General features: G+C 38.1%; 1 protein-coding gene across 1 annotated transcript; it reads right to left on the bottom strand.

Annotated features, from left to right (window-relative positions):
• Nucleotides 1-272: 272 nt before the first annotated feature.
• Nucleotides 273-22,800, bottom strand: LOC104889623 (hypothetical protein). The gene is made up of 22 exons (XM_010674882.3): nt 22,519-22,800; nt 22,065-22,248; nt 21,892-21,976; nt 19,799-19,838; nt 19,452-19,700; nt 17,092-17,191; nt 16,938-17,012; nt 15,353-15,451; nt 15,075-15,191; nt 14,635-14,750; nt 14,373-14,472; nt 11,667-12,022; nt 10,111-10,438; nt 9,259-9,458; nt 7,890-8,108; nt 5,358-5,544; nt 3,982-4,220; nt 3,649-3,741; nt 3,456-3,557; nt 2,866-3,223; nt 1,514-1,651; nt 273-1,432 (listed from the first exon to the last, which is right to left on the bottom strand). The coding sequence occupies exons 2-22, from the start codon at nt 22,194-22,196 to the stop codon at nt 542-544; spliced, it is 4,224 nt and encodes a 1,407-aa protein (XP_010673184.2). The 5' UTR covers nt 22,197-22,248; nt 22,519-22,800; the 3' UTR covers nt 273-541.
• Between the last annotated feature and the right edge of the window lie 242 nt (nt 22,801-23,042).

Here is a 23,042-nt window from a genome sequence, read left to right on the forward strand (position 1 = left end):
ATTATTTATAACGATTTAACATAAAATATGAGTAGAAAATATCTAATCATTGCAAATAATATAAAACAGAGATAGTATAATTAATTAGTTCAGTAATTAAGATAATAATAGCAATATACTTTCAAAAGCCTGAATATTTGTCCTAAGTTCATACATACAGCCAACTTTAATTTATGAAGGGTAGCAACTGTTGTAGTTAATCACAAATCACACTTAGCAAGAATTTAAGTAAAAAAAAAGCCAAAGAAGAACTAACAGGTGGAGATGTCAAATCCCAAGAAACAGATCACAAATGGCTCTGATGACACTGGTAGAAAACTCTACAAATGAAGTATACAGTAATACAGCATCCAAAAAAACCCTAGCTGAACCTAAATCTATCGAATACAATGATACAAAGAATATTGAGTATAAAAATCAATTGTGACATTTCCAAGAAACTTTAAAAAAAACAATTACAAATGCAAACTGATATCATACAATATATATCTGTTAATTTTAAGAGGGAGGAAAAAACTCTACACATCTGTTCACTTGCTGGCTACATAAGCAGTGCTAGATCAGCAAATGGAGACCTTGAGTTGCTTGGTTTAGCGACGACCTCTGGACCTATACTGTCGAGTAGTTGTTGCTCAGCAACTTTAGGATCCAAGGGGAGCTGAGTTAAATCAGTCGTAGGTGGTGGAGCTTCAGGTTGATTTGAGTCAGCTGGTGGTGGAGCTCCTGACTGACTAGAATCAGCTAGTTTAGTAGGTTCTGACTCGCTTGAATTGACTTGATTTGAAGCTCCTGTTTCACTAGAATCTGGTAAAGAAGATGTTCCTTCAGGTTTTGGTTGATTTGAAACTTCGGCAGAAGGAGCTACAGCTTCACCAGATTCCTCTCCAGCTTGGGTGGAATCTGGCGGAGGGACCTCAGGTTGGCTGGATTCTACTGTAGATGGAGCGCCAGGTTGACTGGACTCTACCGTAGATGGAGCGCCAGGTTGGCTTGACTCTGCTGTAGATGGAGCTCCAGGTTGACTTGACTCCGCTGTCGATGGAGCTCCAGGTTGGCTGGACTCTGCTGGAGGCACAACACTTGAATCACCAGAATCTGTTGGTGGTGGTGTAACACCATTAATTGGTGCGGTGGTAGGAGGTGCTCCTAATAACAACGGCTTACCAGGCTCCTGTTGTGACCCCTTTAAAGTAGGCAGCGGCTTCTTTGGAGCTGATATAGAGAGAGAGAGGGAGCTCATCCCTGGAGGAAGAATTTCAATAGGAGGTTTCTTGTCAGTGTCTCCTAGACTAGGAAGCTTGGGGTCCTCCAAAGAAGCTAAGAAGGCAGCAGTTGCATCTGTCTTAGTAGTCGTTCGAGTATGCTCAATCTCCTTCTGCAGCATTTTATTCCAAGCCTCAACCAAGTTCTTAAGAGTTGGTCGTCCATGGGCCTGATATATATACACCAGTCAGATGAGAAGGCAGTGATAACAATTAAAAAGGAAAGGCTCCCTGTAACTTGAAAACCATACATGGGAATGAAGCACAGCCTCCGCAAGCATCCCTGTTTCATGCCATGCCTTCTCCATGAGAGCATTATCACCCAAAACTGCAGCCGAGAATGCGGCTTCACGTCCCAAACCAAGTGAGACTAAATTATTCACCAAAGTCTGTAATCAATTAGAGCATTAGACAAATTTTCAGGCCACAGGAAGAACCATAACAAAAAAGAAGCAACAGATGTGAAAAAGCAATATTCGAACAAATCCACATGAATAATGTATAACAACTAAGACAACCCAGAAAAGGAGCAGTGTCACATATCAGAGCATTGAAGAACCATTAAGATGCCTAACTAGAATACCTAGGACATCAACCTCTATGGTGTTGCAGGGATAAATCTACATCAAAAAGGACTCCCAAGTTATTGCTCACCACTTCTGTAAACACATACACTGCCTCAATGAGAAGCTGCGAATAGAAACGCCTTACCCACAGTCTCCCTGATGTCACACTAATTTCTAAAGATAAAAATTTTTATGTACTGTTAACATCTCTTGTACACTGGGTAGGTAAGAAAAACATAGAAGAGAAAGCAAAGCAGGATGTACATTTCCATAGTCGTGCAAGGATGGGAACCACTATCCCTGCATATTCTAGCAGGCTCACGTTGTTAATGTGTAATGAACCAACTTGGATAGATAATAACGCAAGAAAGATGGAAACTTTTAGAGGGAAAGGACTAGTGTATTACTGAAAACAAGGCTGCAATTTCCAAAGCTTTTGAGGAGCTGGGTTCCTCCCAATACAAACCAAAGCTCAATGATTTTCTGAATACCTTTCTCCTGCTGCCCTTCCTCTACTTATAGGCTAGTCCTAGGAATATTCTTCTTCTAACAGCAATATTCAATCAAAAAGGACAAAACACTGAAATAGACAATATAGCTGTGTTGCCAATTGAATTCTTCTAGAACCTCCTTTCCTACTGATTTCCTGAATTCCCCTTGGATCTCCTTGCGTATGTGAACCTTAGTGGAGGAATAGATGTATTCCTGACATGATGATCAAGATAAGGATAGAGCACAAACCAAGCTAATTAAGATCCAAAGGCCAAGATCCACCACTATGTTCTGTGAAACATTCACCTTCTGGAGAGAGAAAAAAAACAGTATCTTTGTCCAAAGAAATGCACTGATTAAGGGCAGGTACATGGGGGGTAAATAATTGAAAATTACTGAAGGCATGTCTTTTACGCATATTATAATTAGATGATGAAATTCACAAAAGTAAGCATCATAAGATTGATAAGTAATAATCCAGATGCTAATAGCTTGAATTACAGCATATGGGTAAACAAAAGAGGAAGAGCACATGAGGAACATACACTTAAGCGTGTTAACTCTCCGTGGTTTGCAAGTCGCAAGGCCAGGCCCCTCAACTCATGACTTTGCAAGGATCCCTTTATGGAACCAGCAGCAGCCAAACGCTTAAGGGCTTCACGAGCAATCTCAGCTTGTGCCGTTGCATCTGCAGCATCAATAAGATCCAAAAACTGCTTCGCAAATTTTGTTATTCCTTGAACTGCGTCGACTATATTTTCTTTCTTAGCAGCTACATTTAAAAGGTTCGTCAAATCCAACCCTGAAGTTTCTTTTCCTATATCCCTGCTATTGCTCATAGTCAAAAGACATTGAAGAGCTCTTTTCAAATCATTTCCCTGCATGGCCAGATCAAACTCCAACCTGCAATATGAAAGATGAAATCACAGATTAAAAACTTTTATCAGCAGTGTATAATAGCAATGATGCAGGCATCGACTAATCAAAATGTTGGCCACTACAAATCATAAAGAGCAATTGGCCTTTCCCATAAGCAGAATCAGCACTGTGTCTTAGTTGAAAAGATCAGCAACAACTTATATCTAATGAAGTAGGTGTAAATATGGATGGGGAAAATATGCAGCATGAGCTTCACCTCTTAGATATTCCGGGCAAATGAAGAGCTTCTGCAGCATAACCCATTCCGAGCATAAATTGGGCCAAGTCATCATGATGCTCTCTGCCAAGTCTAGTAGCCCTGTGGATGCAAAAGCAATTAAATAATTAATGAACCATCTCATAAAACACAAGCACCCAGCTAGCATGGGAAATCTGAAGAATAACATTACCATTTTACTGCACTGACAGCATCACCGTAGGCAGCAAGACAGCGGCAACGTATACCAGGATGACTGAGAGATAAGGCATGTGCACGCATATACCTGGAGGTGATATCAAGATGTGCATTTAAATAAAACTTACATACACAAGAATACCGGATACAGGCAAGACAGAAGTAGCAACATTGAACAATTCAAGACAGAAAAATAATTAAGAAATGTCATAGACAAGTTCCTGTTCTTCTTTTCTGGTTAAGCATCAGATTAAGAAGAGCACCCATAAGTTTAGCTTCTTTTTACCACGCATGATATCACAGCTGCACTATATTTAAGATACTTTACCTATCAATTAGCCAGAGTACTCCATCTTTAACTCCCACAACCACAAGTGGACCAATTGGTCGTTTCTGCTCCATAGGGAAGCGAGTAACCGCAACAGCAACTCCGCCACCACCAACAGCGATCTCGTTAGCTTTTCCATCAGACATTCCTGAATCATCCCCATCGATTTTCGATAGTTTTGGCAATGTTAAGTAAGGTGGCACTGAAGGAGCATGCTGAAATGAAGCTAATCTTACAACCTGCAAGAATATTATCATCCATCATTCATCTGTTAATCATACAACACACATATTTTTACATTCTAAAGAATCAGCGAGCAATAGAAGATTTCACAACACATACTCTTTCATAAAGTTACACCCGCAATTAGCCACCAAGACTCTGTACGACAAGCCTACAAGCACCCAGCTAAAACGGCACAGTGAAATATCAGACTGGACTACAGGGCATGGCACAGTGTCTATACGAGTGGAGAAACATGTGAACAGGTGCTCGTTGGGTCCTAATCTCATCAGGATTCTTCATATATTTTCTTATTTCAACTAGGAAAGTACATGGTTTTGCCCTTCCCTTGTGGAGTAAATTTTACATACGCTAAAAAATATCTTTTATTTAGTTAGTTATTCTACATGGTTTAAGAAGGTTGCTAGAGCCATGTTTGTTGATTCTTTTCCTAGTTGTTTCTGGAATTCTCAGCATCTACTAACCTATAAATTGGGCTACATTTTTAACATTTTAATATAGGTGTTTGATCAATTAACACATATTTTGCTGCTGCAAAATAATGAGTTAATCTTTGTGAATTGGTGGTTAATTCCTCTAAACTTACACAAATCAGTTTAATTTAGCTTGCAGTTAATTTAATCTTTAAGCAAACTGCATAATCGATCCTTTAGCGTAGAATTCGGTGACCTAGCCTTTAGAGTTCAATCCTGATTCTATATGTCCGCACCGTATAGTGTAATTGGACCTACATCCAGATACATCAAGTTGCATAGCTCAATCAATAACACTCCATGAACCTATGCTACTTTATAGATCTAATACGTTTATATCACAACCAGCTGAAATTTCATCAGTTCTTACATGTGCTGTCAAGTGTCAAGGGAGTTTGAAGATCTGAATGATAGACATTCAGCAGTTTATCAACCAAGCTAGTCCTTTGAGATTGATTTTATCAGTCACATCAACCCAGGAAAAATACAATCATCAGAAGTTTCCATACACAAGGTTAAAATAATCTGATTCCCGTGATTTGTTTCCTTGCCACAAAACAATTACAAAAAAAAAAAAAAGTAAAACCTCCTAAAGAATAGAACATAACTTGCTATGCAGCACTGGGGAAGGAGCATACATTGTTGTGGAAAACTAAATACCTGCAGCATAGGTGGTCTCAAAGGAATTCTCTCATTTGTCTCAGTTTTTGGACCATCAACTGATATTAGAGCCAATTCACCATGCTCAGCAACAGCTCTAGCTTGTACCTCTTTCAGTCTCAGTTCTTCTTTCATCCTCTTTGTCTCTATATCAATTTGAGCAACTCCAGCATCCACAAAAACCACCCTGACAGAGTTTCAAAATGAACCGCATGTAAGCACATATCACAAACCAGAATCCTCTGAAGAATTTATGCCTAAAGCCTGCATCATATTCCAAGGTTTTATAGAATCACCGCGTTACGGTGATGAATAGTGCAGACCATGAGGATTGCTCTGGCGAGTTTACTTCTTCTCAAGTGTTGCATTACGGTAATAAATAGTGCACAAACCATGAGGGTTGCTAGCTCAAAGGTAGAGTACTTGGCTTTTAAGTGTGGCTAGAATCTATACATATACTTCCTCCTCTCCAAAATTATTGCAACACTTGATTTTTGGCATGGAAATTTAGGAGGAAGTTGGAAGTGGGGCTGGTATTAGTAAGAGAGAAAAGTTGTTTAATATAAGTGGTCCCATGTGTGGGTATATTTTTTCCATGTATAGAAGTTTGCATTAATTAAAGAACTACTAAAAGGCAAGTAATGCAATAAATTTGGAGCGGAGGAAGTAGATAGGATAAAGTTCACATGAGAACACTTCTTGTATGAGACCGTGAGAACAGTGAAAATTATAATCCATATTAGTGAAATTATAATCCATAATAGTGAAAATATAATCCTTCTCTGACATATTACATGATAATCCTTTTTCTTGAAAATATAATCCTTGGTGCAAGGGAAAAAAAAAAAGGTTATAGTTTAGCCAAAATGGATTACATATTGTTAAAAAGGATTCTAACAAAGTGTTCTCATGTTATCATGTAAGGATTATTCTCATCGGAACCCAGCCCTATATATTAGTGCCCGTTTTTTCTTTGCTTGCATCATGTAGCTTGGGCGAGGTTTTCTACGAGACCATGGGAAAAGGAGAGAGATATAAGAAGGAAAGTCCATGTGATCAGAGAGAGATACAGAGAACACATTGCCAATTTAAGTAATGATGCAAGAATTATGCAACTTCCTTAAAAGGGAAATGATGCAAGTATTAAAAAAAAAGAGTATGTATATAACTTTGTGTAGCACCAATGCCACTACCAGCAAAGCGCTGTATTGGAGCTGTAACTGCAGACCACTAAATATCACAGATCACACCAAGTCTGCTTTTCTGAAAGTCGCGTACTCTTTAAGATTTTTTTTGTTTTTCTTTTTACACCACTTTTTTCCAACATGCTTTTCACTAGGCTTCTGTAACACCAGTTAATGATAATCCTTCTTAACCTTGCCATGGCCCATAGACGGTTTATCTTTCAGAAAATAGAGAAAAAACTATCACACACTCAAGCTACCAGGAGCACATAACTATAGACCAGCTATCTAACCAAGTCATCTTTGGCCTCCATCGACTTCTAAGATCTCCGTAATCCCAACACTCCGCAAACCTTATCGGGTATCATCTACTCAACGTTTCACATGGCCTAACCACTTCAATTGGTTCTCTCTTATCTTACCCTGTCCATGACTCCAACCTTCTACTGCATTCCTTTGTTTAAGATCTTATCTCTTAAGGAATGTCCACGCATTCATCTCAACATATGCAACTCTGCAACTGCATCCCCATCTTCCTAATGTGATCCTCCCTCATTTGTACTGACATAATACAGTTCGACTAATAGTTTAATAAAACTTTCCTTTTAACCTCCGAGGAATGGCACAATATCTGAGTTACTCCTCGTCCTTTGAGCCACCCCAGCTGCATCTATGAGTGACATCTTAGTCAATATCTCTATTCCTTTGTAAATCGAGCCAAGATATCTAAAATACTCACTCATAGATAACTCCTTGCCATCCAATATGACCACCACCTCACTTAGCTAGTTCTCATTAGTAAAATTGTACTCCATGTTTTCACTTTTCAGAATGCTCGGACTTAACCTACTAAAACCTCGAAAATTCTATTGTTATGCATACAGTGCTATAATTTAGAATTTAATTTCTTCTCTAATCTCGTCCACCAATACAATATTATCAGCAAGACCATCTTGCTAGACCTTATATTGAGAAATGGAGGGAGTAGTTGATAGTAGATCCTTCTCAAACTTTTCTAGACCTTGAGCTTCTTGGGATGGAGTTGATGAGCCTGCAACCCAAAAATGATGAAGATCTAATTTGAAAATTAGGATGTTCAGTTGTGATTTAATGGGCCCAGAGTTTAGAAATGATGAACATGCACTTATGATTCTACGATTAGAGTTCAATTTAATGAATAAGTTTTAAAAAAGTATATATAAACAGCATATACACATATACATATATATAGATAAACGATTAAATATAGAAGAAACACCATAAACAAATGAAAACAGATAAGAGCCAAATGTGGTGAAAACCACAACAGATGATGTTGAACCACATAGCTGAAGCTTAAGTAGCTTACTCGATGGTAGTTGGAGTAGCAACAAATAGCTGTCTGCGATGCCACACAGCACTAGTTGCATATGGAATTGCAACATCTCCTAGGTACCTATACTGAGGGCGCAAGGAGGATATAACAATATATTTCTGATAGGCAAAAGCACAATACTCAACAGTTTGGTCCCAAGCTGTCCACTCTGGCTGTGGGAGAAGACTGCCTACAGGTTGAAAAGTTTCCCAGCTGCAGGCAAAAATTTGATCAGATAAGAATTTAAGAGATTATGCAAGCCAATATTACTCAAGAAAAGAAATTGAACAAATAAATGTTGAAGAGGTAAGGACGCTGAATATGAAAGTATGGTGCAATCAAGCTGAACATTAAGGCCATTAATGATCAAGAGACCAAATTTTGAAGAAAATATGTGCCTACCAATTTTGTGAACATGTGAAATCTCATTGTGGCAAGAATAGCGGGTATACAAGAAAAAAAAGGTTTTTTTTTCGGAAATATGATCAATATATTAAGCAACAAAAGCCTTGTTGAAATCGACAAGGGAGGAAATTTCGTTTGGGTGATCCTCCATCGAAAATCTCACCTCTTGCAACGAAAGACAAATTCGCAGTGGAATGGGCCACTCGATTACACAATCTATTAGCATGACTACAAGAGCAAAATTCGAAATGATTCTTCAAAGCTAAAATATCATCAACAATAATTTGGGTGCAAGTTCGAACTCGACTGCCTTTGAGCAGCTTGACCACCGTGAGGCATTTCGACTCCACTTCAATATTCCTGAAGCCCGCATCTAACACCAACTAAAGTCCAAATTTTATAGCTAGAAAAGTAGCCATGTTGTCTCAAAATTTTCGAATGTCACCTTACAATTATTGGTGAGTTATGGATGGTGGGTCATTACCAACTACCTACCACTTTTTTTCCAATCCATGAATTTTAAAAACACTTCAAGAAAAATCATTTCAAAATATAATCCATATTACAATCTTGAGATATTCGGCTTAGCAGTAAGTAATTAACATTAGGATTTAGGTATTTAGGTAATCTATGTAGCATCGGGACAGATACGGTAACGGAAAACAGCAAAATCGAAATTTCAAAAAACAGGTACGGCAAGGATTCGTTTAGTAAAAAAAAAATTATAAAATTCATAGAATTTTTAAATCTATCTTTAAGTCACTACCATATATGAATAAGTCAATTTAATTTAATGTCTTAAAGATATGAATCATTACACATTTAGATAATTAAAAGAATAGAAAAAAGTAGGGTTTGTATGGCTTGATACCTATCAGAAGACTCAATACAAAATTGGAATGTAGGCCAAGCACACTACTTGAGATACGATTCACTAAACAGAAACAGAATGACTGACCTATAAAGCTGGAAATTTTGAGTGGATGAGGTTCCAGAACCGACACCATCGTCAAATGTGTTAAATGACGAAGCACCAGACCCAAAGCCCGATAACGGCATTGATTGAATTGTTGAAATTGCAGTAGCTGCAACAGCACTAACACGGCGAGAAGTTCGATATGCAATACCAAGGAGTGCACCTCCATGCAAACCGATAACCTGGTTGCAGATTAATTGAAGAAACATCACGATATGCAGATAAAGCTAAACAAATCCTTTAATATCAGATGTGAAATCATACATATAAACTAATATGACATGCAGAATGTATCACTTTTGTCAAAGAAACAAGATGAAGAATGCATCACTAACACCAATAAACCTATTCCATGCACAACTATAATCTAACGCAAGACAAGTTCTGTAAATCTCAAGATCTTACTCTAGTGGCCATTTTCAATATATACTGATCATCAGCAATGTACTACTAACACCATTTAGTAAAATCGGACCAAAGCCTGTCCCATGCATTTGAGTCAAGATGCAACCACAACAACTTCCCAATATTTAAATAGCAAATACCATTCCCGGGGAGCAATTCTCCGTCACATCTGCACCTACCAAACTCAATACCCCTTCACTGCTCTCAAATCCCCCAGGCCCAGGGGTTCAAATCCCATTAGGTTGGTATAAGTATGAGCTCTCCCTCTTTCAAAGACATGGAACATCTAACCTAGGTGAAGTAAATAAGGGAAAGGGGACAAAAGCCCATCAAGATTACACTTCCATAGGAAAAGGAAAACTTATTTTATCGTATCAAGTGGCATAATGTAAAAGCACTTTATTGAAAGATTCTGATGCAGAACAATACCGGCTCACTCCTTCCACCAATTGACCTCATCAGTATGTTAGATGTCCCATCATCCAGTAAAATTCGAACTTGAACAGAGGCTGAAGACGCAGCACTAGCAGCAGCAGCCGCGGCTGCAGCCGCTGCAGCAGCTTCCTTGGCTTTTCTAGATGAACCCCCCTTTGGAATCACAGGAACTCGTGGAACAACAGCAGATTCTAATATTGCAAATCTATCACGACAAGTATCCCATGACAAGAGTCTTGCGCTGCCTGAATCAACTATAGACCAGTCGCTGACCTTGTATATAGAAAAGTAAGGGATATCGGGCCACACCACAGCTAGATACCTGCATCAGACCATAAGTGAGAAAGGTAGAGAAGACTAATTTCTGGTGGAGCATGCAATAAGATGATATGCTTCAGATGTTAGAGATCCCTTTGTCCCAATCTGAAAAGATTGGTGTTGACCAAAAATTCAGAGGTCACTTTGGTCTGTTGAGATCAAATCGAATAAATATTACAAAACACAAAGAAACTTCTTGGGCTTAAAATACATAATGAACGCTGCTTCCAAGGGGAGGCGGGGGACATGTATTGTTGGGTCCGTCTTACATCACAAAAGGTGATATGATGCAAGTAAGGTCTAGACCCCAATAAACTAGCTACGCTAATCAACAACCTCCAAAAATTTGTCAACCAACCAACATCAACTACCATTTTGAAAACCATAGATTGGAAAACAACATCTACTATCATTATTAAAAAGTGTGGAAAAAAAAATGCAGGCTGCCAGCCCACCACGTGTCACCCATCCCTCTTCCAATACCATTCAATCCACGTCATTTTCATAAATTTAAACAAATATAAACGTTGCCAACATGGATTCTCGAACCCAAAACCTCGGGTATAGAATATAGAGATATATTCACCACTTCACTACGCTTCTATTGTTTTTTTTATCAAATTTAATGATGATATTATGAGTTTTTAATGGAAATTAAGAATTAAGCTACAATGTTCCCAATGCATATTATGAAAAAATGACTTACTTCCTCCATTTTACTGACATCTTTCTACACTAAATGACATTAGTTGTCTTGAGATATTGAAATGTAACACAGAAAAATCATCCAGCACATTACTCAAGACCAAAAACTAACTTATATCTAAAACCTTCACCAATCCCAAAGAAATAATTTATAAACTTCTTTTGACCTCAAGAGTCACACAAAGACTCCAAAAGAAACCCAGACCAAGAGAATTTTGGGGGGTTGAACCGTTGAAGAGTACCTCCATTCTTCGACAATTCCAACATATCTTTTTCCAGGCTCCAACGCAAACTTTGACCATTAATATTGTTATTACAAGCTGATATTTGGAAATACACATTGAGACGAATCTAACAATATCTCAGTTGATAATTTATTTTGATTACAATTGAATATATACATATGGTTAAATATTTGTCAAGTTTGACCACAAAAAGATATGTTGCAACAGAAAAAGGATGGAGAAAGTATAAACTACATGCATAGAGTTAAACTGGCTGAAAACGAATCTATATAGGACACTTACTTTCCTGAACTGCTCAAAGAAAGAACTGAGTATGAATCATGTGGAACAGGTGTACTGACAGGCTTTTTTATCTGTTTGACCTGCAATGCTTCTGAGTCCACCTTAGACCTAGCTGATTCAGTCAATGAGCCATTGCTACCCAAAGATTGGTTTGCTGTATTAGACAACTGAAAGGTTGATACTTTAAGTTCCCTTTCAACTACATATACCGCAGAATGCTCTCGATTTCCAGGCGGTGACGGTAAAGCAACCACAGGTGGAAGAGCTCGAAAATCAAACTCACTAATGATTACACCAATATTTGTTCCAGTAGCAACCAGGTGAGGCTGTAAAGGGTGTGCAACCATACAATAAACCTGCAATAGCAAGTATTCACACTTAATCCTGGATCTTTCATCCCATTATACAATGAATTTCAATATATTTCACACAAACCATATTAAGAATGACTAGACCAATAAAAACAACAGATAAGTGCACTTTAAGTTCAACAAAGATACTATCTAGAAAAGTCTCCAAAGTAAAATACAGAAGTAGAACATAAAGCAAATGGTCTGAAAGGATTGCTATGAATTTCAGCAATACAATTTCCAGCTACCTGCTTCCCTACAACTTCATCAGAATCTTTTCAGGATTAGACTAGTACACAGTCACTATAAGTCTATAACTACCTAGTCTGGAACAAACTACAGCAGCTCAGAATTTTATTGACTCCATCCTGAAATCCTTGTCAAAAAATTAATAAATAAAAAAAGCTTTCTAGCCAATGCAGAAAAAACTTGTCAATGCTGGCAGATCAGAAATATTTATAAGCTTATTGACCAATAAACAATTAGCCATTTACCCTTACCCTAACAGGAATGTGACTCAGCTTCATACTAGCTCCAAATAAATCATTACATAGCAACTTGATAAAATTTGAATTTTGCCACACTATTTCAAGTGAGAGACCAACCCAAAGGGGCCATTTAATTAGCATTGTCAAGAGAAACAGAATTCTCCTTTTGATTCTACTAGGATTTGGTTGCTTTTTTGGGTTTTCTCTATCTTCGTAACTTGGTTCAATCCCCCCTTAGGACTTGTATTTCTGAATTAGATTTCGACTATTTAAGTGTCAATTGCTCATAATCATCTTATTCATCTAGCAGAACTAGCTCCTGAAAGACTGCCACTAGGTTCACCAACACTGGCACTCTCCTTCGCCAGCCACTCAATTGCCCATCCTCACAACCTGACCTGTGTCACAACGGCCCTCAAGCAACCATCCCCCACTTTACCCCCCTTGCAACAAGCTTTACTGCGCCACCACCTGCACTACTTCCCCCAGCCTGACCCTCTCCAGCCAGCCACAACCACTGCCCTCTTGACTGAAAACACCAATCTCAAATCAGAAAAGTAGAAGTTGCCCCATCACACAATGTAAAGCACCACCACTCTTTCACCCTCCATAAACCCAACACATCCAATACTTTGCAGATTCATACTCCGAATCATACTATAATACTAGAGGAAGGCCAAGTGGATCTTTAAAAAATTAAAGGCACAATTTAGTAGGTCAAATTTGACCATCGAGACTCCATTGGAGCCTCAGTTTGACCTCTAAAAGGCCAATATGCTTTTGGCCACAACAGAGTGCAGCTGTTTTGAACAGGGAGAAGGGAGCAGTGGGGTCCATCAATCTGGGAGGTGGTAGTGGAGGAAGAGGGAGAAGGGCTAATAACAAAAGAATTGAAGAGAGGAAAATCGAGCAATATAACGAAGAACAGGAGGAATAATTAAGTGAGTACTATTCTTTGTTTTAGTTAAAAACATACACGTTGTATATATAAATGAAAAATTATTTAGAGTATCAACCAGAGTAACAAATTTCCTAATCTCCCAACGAATTGCGAACTGAAAAAAGCAGATTATGGTCGGTTTTGGGCTATTTTTGACCCATTCTGGGGAAAACTGCTAACTGAAAAGCAAATTATGTTACACTGGTATGAACCAAACAAAACTATCAAACTGTTTCGTAATTCCCTTAATTCTCTTTGTAGATTCAAACCCTTAAACACACAAAAATCAGGAATTGAGACAATGTCGTTACATTACACAGGACCATGATGTCATGTATTCTGAACTTCCCTTTTCATGTAATGCTGTTCTGTAATGCGTGTTTCGAAAACACGTTGTGACATCTGCTATTTACCCATCAGCCGTTTTGATCTGGTATCAAAAGCATTAAGCGTACTAATACAAACAGAATCACACATATGATAAGATTATAATCATATTGAAGTCGTTTTAAATGTTTGAAACCTCCATTTTTTTTATACAAAACAAGATAAGTTACTATGATCCCCTAACTTGACATACCATTGGCGTTGAGCGTACACTTTATGGATGTTATGTTTGTAAAAGCACCCATAAGGATATATCCTTATGGTGAAACATGTCGGTAATCAACTCAAAATATGTTCAACTCAATGTAAGAGGAGAAGCCTTTTACAAAGCAGAAGTTACCAAAGGCTAGAAAATTTTCTATGATCCCCTAACTTGACATACCATTGGCTTCCAGCTCTCAGATTTACGTCCCACAATATCGCCAATACATTAAAAGGAAGAAAATTTCACATACTTAGATTCAGCAAACTCATCAACCCCTCCACACTTAGGACTTCAAACTTATCTAACTACACTAAAAAAAGCTTGCAAGAAACATACCCGGAGCTTTTTGTTCGGTGCAAGAGCCTGTGGAGGAACAAGAGAGGAAAGTTCACATAATGGCCTTGTCAACACTGAATATGTTGGATGTTCAATGGCCCTGTCACAACGCCAACAATGCATGTAAAAACATTATGCCAGTCACTTTGAAGTGATACAAAGTGATCTCAAAGCCAACTGCTAGTTTGCTAGAGCACAACAGGACATAACATAGAGAAAGTGATGTCTGGGAGAAGTTTGATATGTGCTGCAAAAGTATTACCATATATGTGAATCCTTCACACAGGTCAATATATCAAGGTTTGGAGCACGAGGATGGCACCAAGATGCCACACTATGGCAAGACATCTTTGGAACAGGTTTTATCCGCCGCATCTCCTGAGAAAGAAGAACAATCATGTCAGATAGCCAATCTAGAATCTCATATGTTAAGGAAACATTATTTCTAGTCTATACACCAGAAATTTCCCATTAGAATCACAAATTCTGAAATCTTGAACCCGGGTGTCATAAGAGCATTTATCAGCATATGAGCATATACCATCAATGGCCTAGTGTCCTCACTCTTATATTGAAAATGAAAACCAAGAAACAGTATGTGAACGTTTCTGATCACGTAGCATTCAAGAATTAACCAGCCATCTTACAATAAAAACAAAGAAAGGCTGCCAAGAAGACAAGCCTACAGCATCCACAACCTACCTTGAATGATATTGTGTCCCATATAGCCAGTGTTTTATCAGCACCAATTGTGATAAGCTGTGGCGCACCACCAGACACTCTTGATAATTCTACACCCACAACTCCACCATCATGTGCCTTCAAATTTAGCATGAAACAAATGGCAAGTTTAGAAGATACGAATAAAAAAGGAAATGAAAAGGCTTCAAAAGGTCTCAAAACAAACAATGGCCAAGAAGTGCCTATCATTACGAGAATACCATTTTCAATAAGATCAGTAGAGAGAACAGAACAGGTACCTTTAGACTAAGTTTGGGTACAAGCTCTCGGGAATCATGACCATGATCGGCACTCCAGAGTATCAGCAAGCCATCACTCCCACCTGAGACCAGCAACGCCTACAGTCATGCAGCATAATGATGAAATTAATCAGCAATAACGACAGGTTAGCTCCCAGATGCACAAGGTTCAACTATACAGAGAGAATCCACATCATGTCATAAAACTCAGAAAATTTCAACCCCATTTTCCATTCATAGTGTCCTTATTAACAAAAGTTTTGAGGTTTCAATCAATATTTGACATATCCAAGAACACCTGCGATTCAAAGCCTACAAGTCCACTATCTACCCCTTCAACTAGGGGTGTGCACAGATCAGTCTAGAGTCTAGACCATACAAAAGGACCAGAACCAGACCAATTTGGAGTAAATTGATTCAGGCCCCATGTCAGGTTGTTCCAAATTATGGTTCCAGTCTGAGCAAAACCTGGAATATTACATTGGATCACCTAAATTCTTGCAAACAAACTAACCATTCTTAACATTATGGAGAAGGCTGTCATCTCTCTTGTCTTAAATCATTCACTCCCTCATGGCCTCATCTCTTCGAATCAGTATTTTTCTTAATTTTCCATACCATATCCAATGCATCAGATTCAACAACGAGGTTTGAGTAGTGCAGCAATAGAGAGTCTTGTTCTCTCCCTGACAAAGCCAAAGTAATTCCTCACGACTTTCAGCCTGCTTTCTTTCTCCGTAAATTCGTCTATTTATAGACTACCTAATACCCCATGTTTTGTTGCTCAAGCATCCTCTAACTTAATTTTCAAGTGATTCTGCATTGTCTACACTGTCCCTCCCTTAGGCTAGTTCATTACATTCTGATGTGTAAATTCTTACTATGTTAAATGGCTATTTGGTAATAGCATATTTTCTCTTGCAATGATTTTCTTTACAAAAATAAAAAAGAGCATCTACATTACTGAATTGAACTGATGAACAAACTGAACTGAAAAATAAGTCTAAACAGGGGCTTATTCTGGTTTTATACTAGTCCATACCCCTACAGTGGGCTCCAGCAAACCAAGGAATTCAATGCATTCACCACAAATTTAAACTACATAGCTACAATAATACTCCCTCTATCCCTAAATAGACTTCATACTTACCTGAAGAACTGCATCCCTAAATGGACATCCTAAAAAATATTCACACTTGTGTAATAATAAGTAAACTACTTCTTACTATCTCTCTATCTAGTCTGCATGCAATAGCCAGGTCTGAGTCTCTGAGATCTAAATTCTAAATAGGAAAAGAGAAAGTAGGCTACTCTGGACATCTCCATATCTAAAGCCTGCAGGAGTTCCGCGGAGCAGATGACGAAGGATTCCTTTAGAAAAGTAATAAAAGGATGTGATACTTTAAACCATAGTAAAACAAAGGTACAAAGGTCAACGGCAACATGGCAATATAAGCAGAAACTCCAAACTAGAGGGCAATGAAACAGCTAAGAAGATACGGATGAGAAGATCAGATTAACAACAAATTATAATTTAACGAACGCACAAGATGTCAGTGTTCACACTAACTCTATAAAGGTTTACCTCGCCTGAAGAAGCCATGAAAGTCATCAGGCAATTTATAGCTCCTTTGTGGCCTCCAGTGTACCTCCGAGCAAGCTGTAACGAAGCATCAAAACCTTTTGGAAACAAGGTATCATAAGTCCATAGGAATCAGAAAGGTTTCTGACAGTCTAACCTTCCAAGTTATCATTGAAAGAACTCTAATCACACCATCTGATCCACCAAAAGCAACTAGTGGACCTTCACCTGCAGTGGATCTATACAGGAACTCCATGCTGCAATCCCAAATTTAAACATGAGTTAGCAATTGCATCTATAAAAACAACCCAGTTTAATACGCAATCTCACACTTCCTCCGTTCCAAATTAAATGCAATAATTTGGTCGACACGGACTCCTAGGCAAAATTTCTTAAGGGTTGATTAACAAAAGTGAGGGCTAATCAACCGAGACTACCACCACCACCGAGGCACTTAATCTCTCCTCTACTTCGTATTCACCTTAACCAACACCCTTCCACTCAAGCCACCACCCCTCCACCTGAGCTGCCACCACCTTCCACCCGTGCCACCACCACTGGCCCGAAATGGCAAAACCACCATCTGACGCACTCCAACCCTACCCCGTCCCTCGCAGCGCCCAACCCCCAAAAGCATCACATTACCCACCGAAACCCACTCCATCCCTTGCAGCTCCCAGCCCCCGTAATCATCACATTACCCACCGAAACCCACTCCAGCCCTCGTAGCCCCCAGCCCTCGAAAGCATCACATTACCCACCGAAACCCACTTGACCTGCCAAACCACCAATGTTACCCAGCAAAACCCCATTCCATCTGAGAACAACCACCCCAGGCCCCAGCCACTAAAACCAACAACCTCACCCTCGAAACCACCACATCTACAAGAAAGAGAGGGAGATGAAGAAGGAGATCGAAGAGAGAGAGAGATGCAGGAGATCGAAGAGAGAGAATAGAAAGGAAGAGAGATGAAGAAGGAGATCGAAGAGAGAGAGAGATCAGAATTCGAAAAGATGCAGACGAATGACGAATTCCAGGATGGTGATGGTGGGGACAAATTCCGACGGGTGGTTGGGATGAATTTCGGAGGATGGTGGTGGAGATAGAAAGTGGTGGTGGGTGGGAGTGAGGAGAGAGAAACTGTGGGAGCGAGGAGAGAGTGTTGAGGAAGGTACACTGTCCTTCCTACAGCAGCACTACACTACATCTCTACTCTCTAGGAAGATTTGGGTGCGTGGGATCATGTGCCAATGATCAGCAACCAATTAATGCTAGTTGTCCTTTCTTTTGTCCGGTAGTCCTAAGGCTGTTGCACAACTGTCTAGGTTGATTCTATGTTGCCTTGTCATTTAGGTTTCTTCTAGGTTTAGCTTACTGTTTAAGCCCTTGTAAAGAGCCATTGTAAGCATCACAAAATGAAATGAAAAGAATCTGGATTACAGAGAACAATTCACTCTATGATATCATCACTCTTATTCTTATATTTTTAGTATAAATGTCATTAGAGAGAAACTTAAAGGGGTTGATGACGGAGGCTTAGATGATCATTAGGTATAATTAAGTGTGGTTTAATTTTTTAGTAAGGGTATTTTCGTAAATTCACACCTAAAAACTTTCCAAAAATAGAAGGTTTGGAATTGTTGCATTTAATTTGAAACTTCCCAAAATGGAAATTGGTGCATTTAATTTGGAACGGAGGAAGTACAAAAACACACAACCCTTGTGATTTTTTTTATAAAAAAAAATTTTTTTGGGGGGGGGGGGGAGCAATCAAAAAACTAAGAATCCGTTCGGTATTACTGTGGTTTTCTTTTTTTGGTTTTTTGATTTTCAAAGTCATGATATATGTCCTGTAATGAATAAAAAAATTAGTCAAATTTGTTCGGAACGTGATGATTTTGAAAACTGACAACTGAAAAGTGAAAACCACTTGGTTTTTAGTTTTCAAAAAAACTGAAAACTGAAAACAAAAAACGATAACGAGCGGGCCCTAATATATCATACATAACATGCAAAGTAGCATGGACAGCATGGAACAAGGCACACAGAAGACGCAAGGAGCAGAGTCGTATCTCATTTATGTTCATTGCTCAAGGAGATATAATTTTATAGAGGCATAGTCAAGGCTCCCTAAGGCATTGCTGCACTTGAGGCACAAGAGATGCACTTCAGAGTAATTAATTACCGACTCTTATATGTTTCTAATACAAAAACTGAAATACTTGAATCCTACTGTTCTACTACATCAAATGTGTACCATCATGTTTTATTAATATCCGAAATACAGTGGCTTTTGTCGCAATATTATAATGTTCAATTCAGTGTCTGATATTCTTCAAATGAGTGACTATACCTTTAGGTTTGAATTCATGCACCTTGTTTAACCCAGATGCACAATTTCTACTCTTGCATTACTGATAAATCCTTAGTTCACCTCATATCTTTAGATCACTGGCCAATATCCTGGATAAAAACTTATAAACATGCTATACATTTCGAAGTTCTAGATACTTTACCACATTAGGGATCTGTTGTCAAGTTCTTGCTTGGGAACATCACGACCACGCATAGTTACCAAGTCCAGAAAAATAGCTTTATTCTCACAACAGATGACCAGAAAATGTCTTCCTTTTGTTGCTGGAGCTAGAGGGCTTAAAGCAGAAGTGACAAGACTAACTGCTGATGGAGCCTCAGCAGCTGCTGCTCGATTACGCCAAAGTTGCCAAAACCGTACATCATCATCATAAAAATTGACCTGCTTAACGCTTCAACAACCAACCACCACATAAAATTAAAACTTTGCGACACAGAATATCAGAAATTAAACCATCAATTGCAAGGAAAGCGAGTAAGCACTCCTCACCTCCCTCCCCGTATAGCTTCAGTAGGCTTCCCTCTAGACTCTATTAACAGCATAAATTGGCAAAGGCAGTAAGAAAATGTCAGCAAAGGCTAATAAGAACACATTAATGACAAAAAAAATCTACATTCAGTAACATGACAATTTTAAATTTCATTTTCTTGTTGATAATTCATATAGAGCCAATCATGATTATATAATCTTTGAGAAAAAAAGTTCATCAATGACAGCCGAGAGACATCCATCATGATACGAACTAACACTACCACGATGGAGTACATATACACCAAAAAAACATTGATTAATATCTCAAGGTTTTTATTCAAGCAGATTATTTGCAGCCTCTAGGTAGGCTGAGTCAGATTGGCCAGCATTAAGGCTTGGGATACGTCAGATCTCAAGTTGGTCTGGCTATATCATAACTTCATGAGCATGCCTAGCTGGGTTCTGGGACTACATCTTCTCATCTGCTGGACTAAATATGATAATCCCTAATACAAGTAGCATATTTTACAAGCCTTCCTCTATTGCAGATTCAAGGCTTTCACACTTACGTAAAGTTATTTTATTTCAAAATAATTTTCATCCTAAAACCCTATAAAAGAGAGAAAGGAAAGGTGAAGGTAAGTTGGAGCAAACACTCTGCGTCTAATCCCAATTCCATGCTCAGTTTTTATCTTCTGTGTACTAATTCTGATGTCAACTGCCAAGCTATCCATTATGGATCTAGTTGGATCTACTCAGTTCAACCACCACTTTAAGCAGATGCAGCTATATTTAGGACTTTTGGTTACATGACAATAGAGGATATTTTCACATAACTGAAGCCAATTTGTTTGACTTCCCTCTCATCTCATCCCATATGGAGTTTTCATGCTCTTCCAAACGCTTTTTATGTTTGCTAGGGCAGTAATCAAGGGGAGAGATCTTACACAGCAGGTGTACTAAGTAGGCGTAGCCCAAGTCTAGTAAGTAGGTGTAGCCTTTGGTAAAGACGGTGATGGTTGATTTTGTTATGTCCTTGTTATTGTCCTAGGCAGCTGGTTATAGTTTGTCTTTGATTGAATATTAGGTTCACCCATAAAGCCCAAAAAACGTAGCTTGATTGCATAGAAAGCAAAGATGAAGTACTTCCTTACCGTCACAAAAAAAAAAAGAATGGACTACTTCCTGGCCAGAAGGGTGGAAGCCAATTCTTTCATAGTTATACAAAGCAAGGACCATATAAGGGAAAAAGAAAAACAAGGACATAATAAATAAGTAATATTAAAGGAAATTACATTTTTTGTACTCTCCAGAGCCTTGGAGAAAAACTTAAATTTGGGAGGAAAGTTATCTGCAAAAACAAATCTTCTTCTTATCTCTTTTGTGATTTGTGAACAAAGGACCTCTAAGTTTAACTATATTTTGTAAAAAGTTTGACTTGATATTTCAATCTAAGAGCATATTTAATGCCAAACTTGGAGAACCTCATCTCTCTGAGCCTGAAACGTAATACTAGATGCAAAATCAAAATGATAGAAATTTTCGTCAAAAAGACAACTACAAACTTTTACAAAAATCAACAGCAAGCTATATTTGAGTTGTTCCTCAAGCACAGCGAAATGAAAAATGGAAGAAAATACTAATGGCTAAAAAAAATCGACTTTGGTTCACAGAAAAAACTATTCATTAACAGTGGGGTAGTTGCCAATTCCTGTCTTAAAAATTTGTTGAAGAAGGGTCCTGAAAAGAATAAAGAACATTGCTCACTTTTGATCAATCATCAGGTAACCCACTCTAACATCAAACTACTACCTGAACGAACTCTTGCAGGATGCCAGTGTTCTAACATTTAAATATCAATATTACACAAAAGATAAGAGGAGCAAGGATTAAGGTACATTATGACACTAGAATACTGATCCAAATATTGTCACGGCAACTATACATCGCTGACTCATTCAAACTATAAATTGTACTAGTTCGATCAAGCAAGGGGAGAACTTGTACACTACTAACACCAAAAGCTTCATTACACAAAATAAATTCTCATACTTGCACAATAGACCTACTTTTCATTCTAAGTGATCAAGCATAAAAACATTCAACATTACCAGATTCACCCTCAGCAAGCTTCTCCAATTTGGCACCAACAAGCCGCCTTTCATCAACTCCGCCAGCTTTTAGCTCGTAAATAACCTAAAATCAAAACAAACAACAATTACATTTCATTCATAGCTCATTTCATAAATTCCAATTCACCGAAAAAGGAAAAGAGAGTATAAACCTGACGATGCTCCCAATTCCAAACAGAAACATGATCAGAAGCATCCGAAGTGACAAGCCATGGATGCGTTGGATGAACTTGAATCTTTACTATCTTCTCATTTGTCGGGCGAAATGCCCTTAACCTTAGCATTTCTTCGCAAACTCTTTCTCTCTCTAACAAAAGAGGTTAGATCTGGTTGATTCTGCAAATCACCATTAAAATTCAGCTTCAACATACTCACATCAATAAAATTGAAAACCCTAACTCTCGTAACTCATCGAATTCGGCAAAATTAACCTACATTTTAACAGAATCATCTCCGAAACCAATTTATCAACCGATTATCATAAAATTGAACGATCAAAACAATGAAAAACTAAAACAAACAACACAAATAATTACATGTATAATTGCATCAGAAAATCGGACATTTTAAACCAAATAAATTCTCGAAAAAAAAAAATGCACTGACCTTGAGTAAAGCGGGGAGGAGAGAGAGGTAAAGATTGAATTGGATCTGCAACAAAAAGTTAGAGATGATGAAAGTTTATTCGTGAGAGTTGAAGATGCAGATGAATTAGCTGGTTTTTAAGTTTAAAGTGATCATCGAATTAAGCTGTGTGAGTGGAAGAAATCACAAAGTTGTTTTGAAGTTTGATGTTTGAGGAATTCTTAGTTCAATTTTCTTATGCTATGCTCAGTTTTACATTCCTCATTTTCTCTTCCCCGCGGAGAGTTTCCCTCTTTGGTAATTCGTTCCGTATGCACACGATGCTTGCAAAAACAAGTATTAAGAAATTATTATTTTATGTAATAATTATTATATTTGACAATGATAATAATAGGTAGGAAAAATTATAAATTAAAGTTGTTCTAAATAAAATTGATATTAATTTAATTTAACGAACACTAAATAAACATGTACATATGTGATGAGATTCATTGATAAACTAATATTTACATTATTTTTTAAACAATTTTAATTTTAATTATAAT

The sequence above is a fragment of the Beta vulgaris genome, chromosome 3 (assembly GCF_026745355.1).
Source record: "Beta vulgaris subsp. vulgaris cultivar EL10 chromosome 3, EL10.2, whole genome shotgun sequence".
NCBI classification, from domain to species: Eukaryota; Viridiplantae; Streptophyta; class Magnoliopsida; order Caryophyllales; family Amaranthaceae; genus Beta; species Beta vulgaris.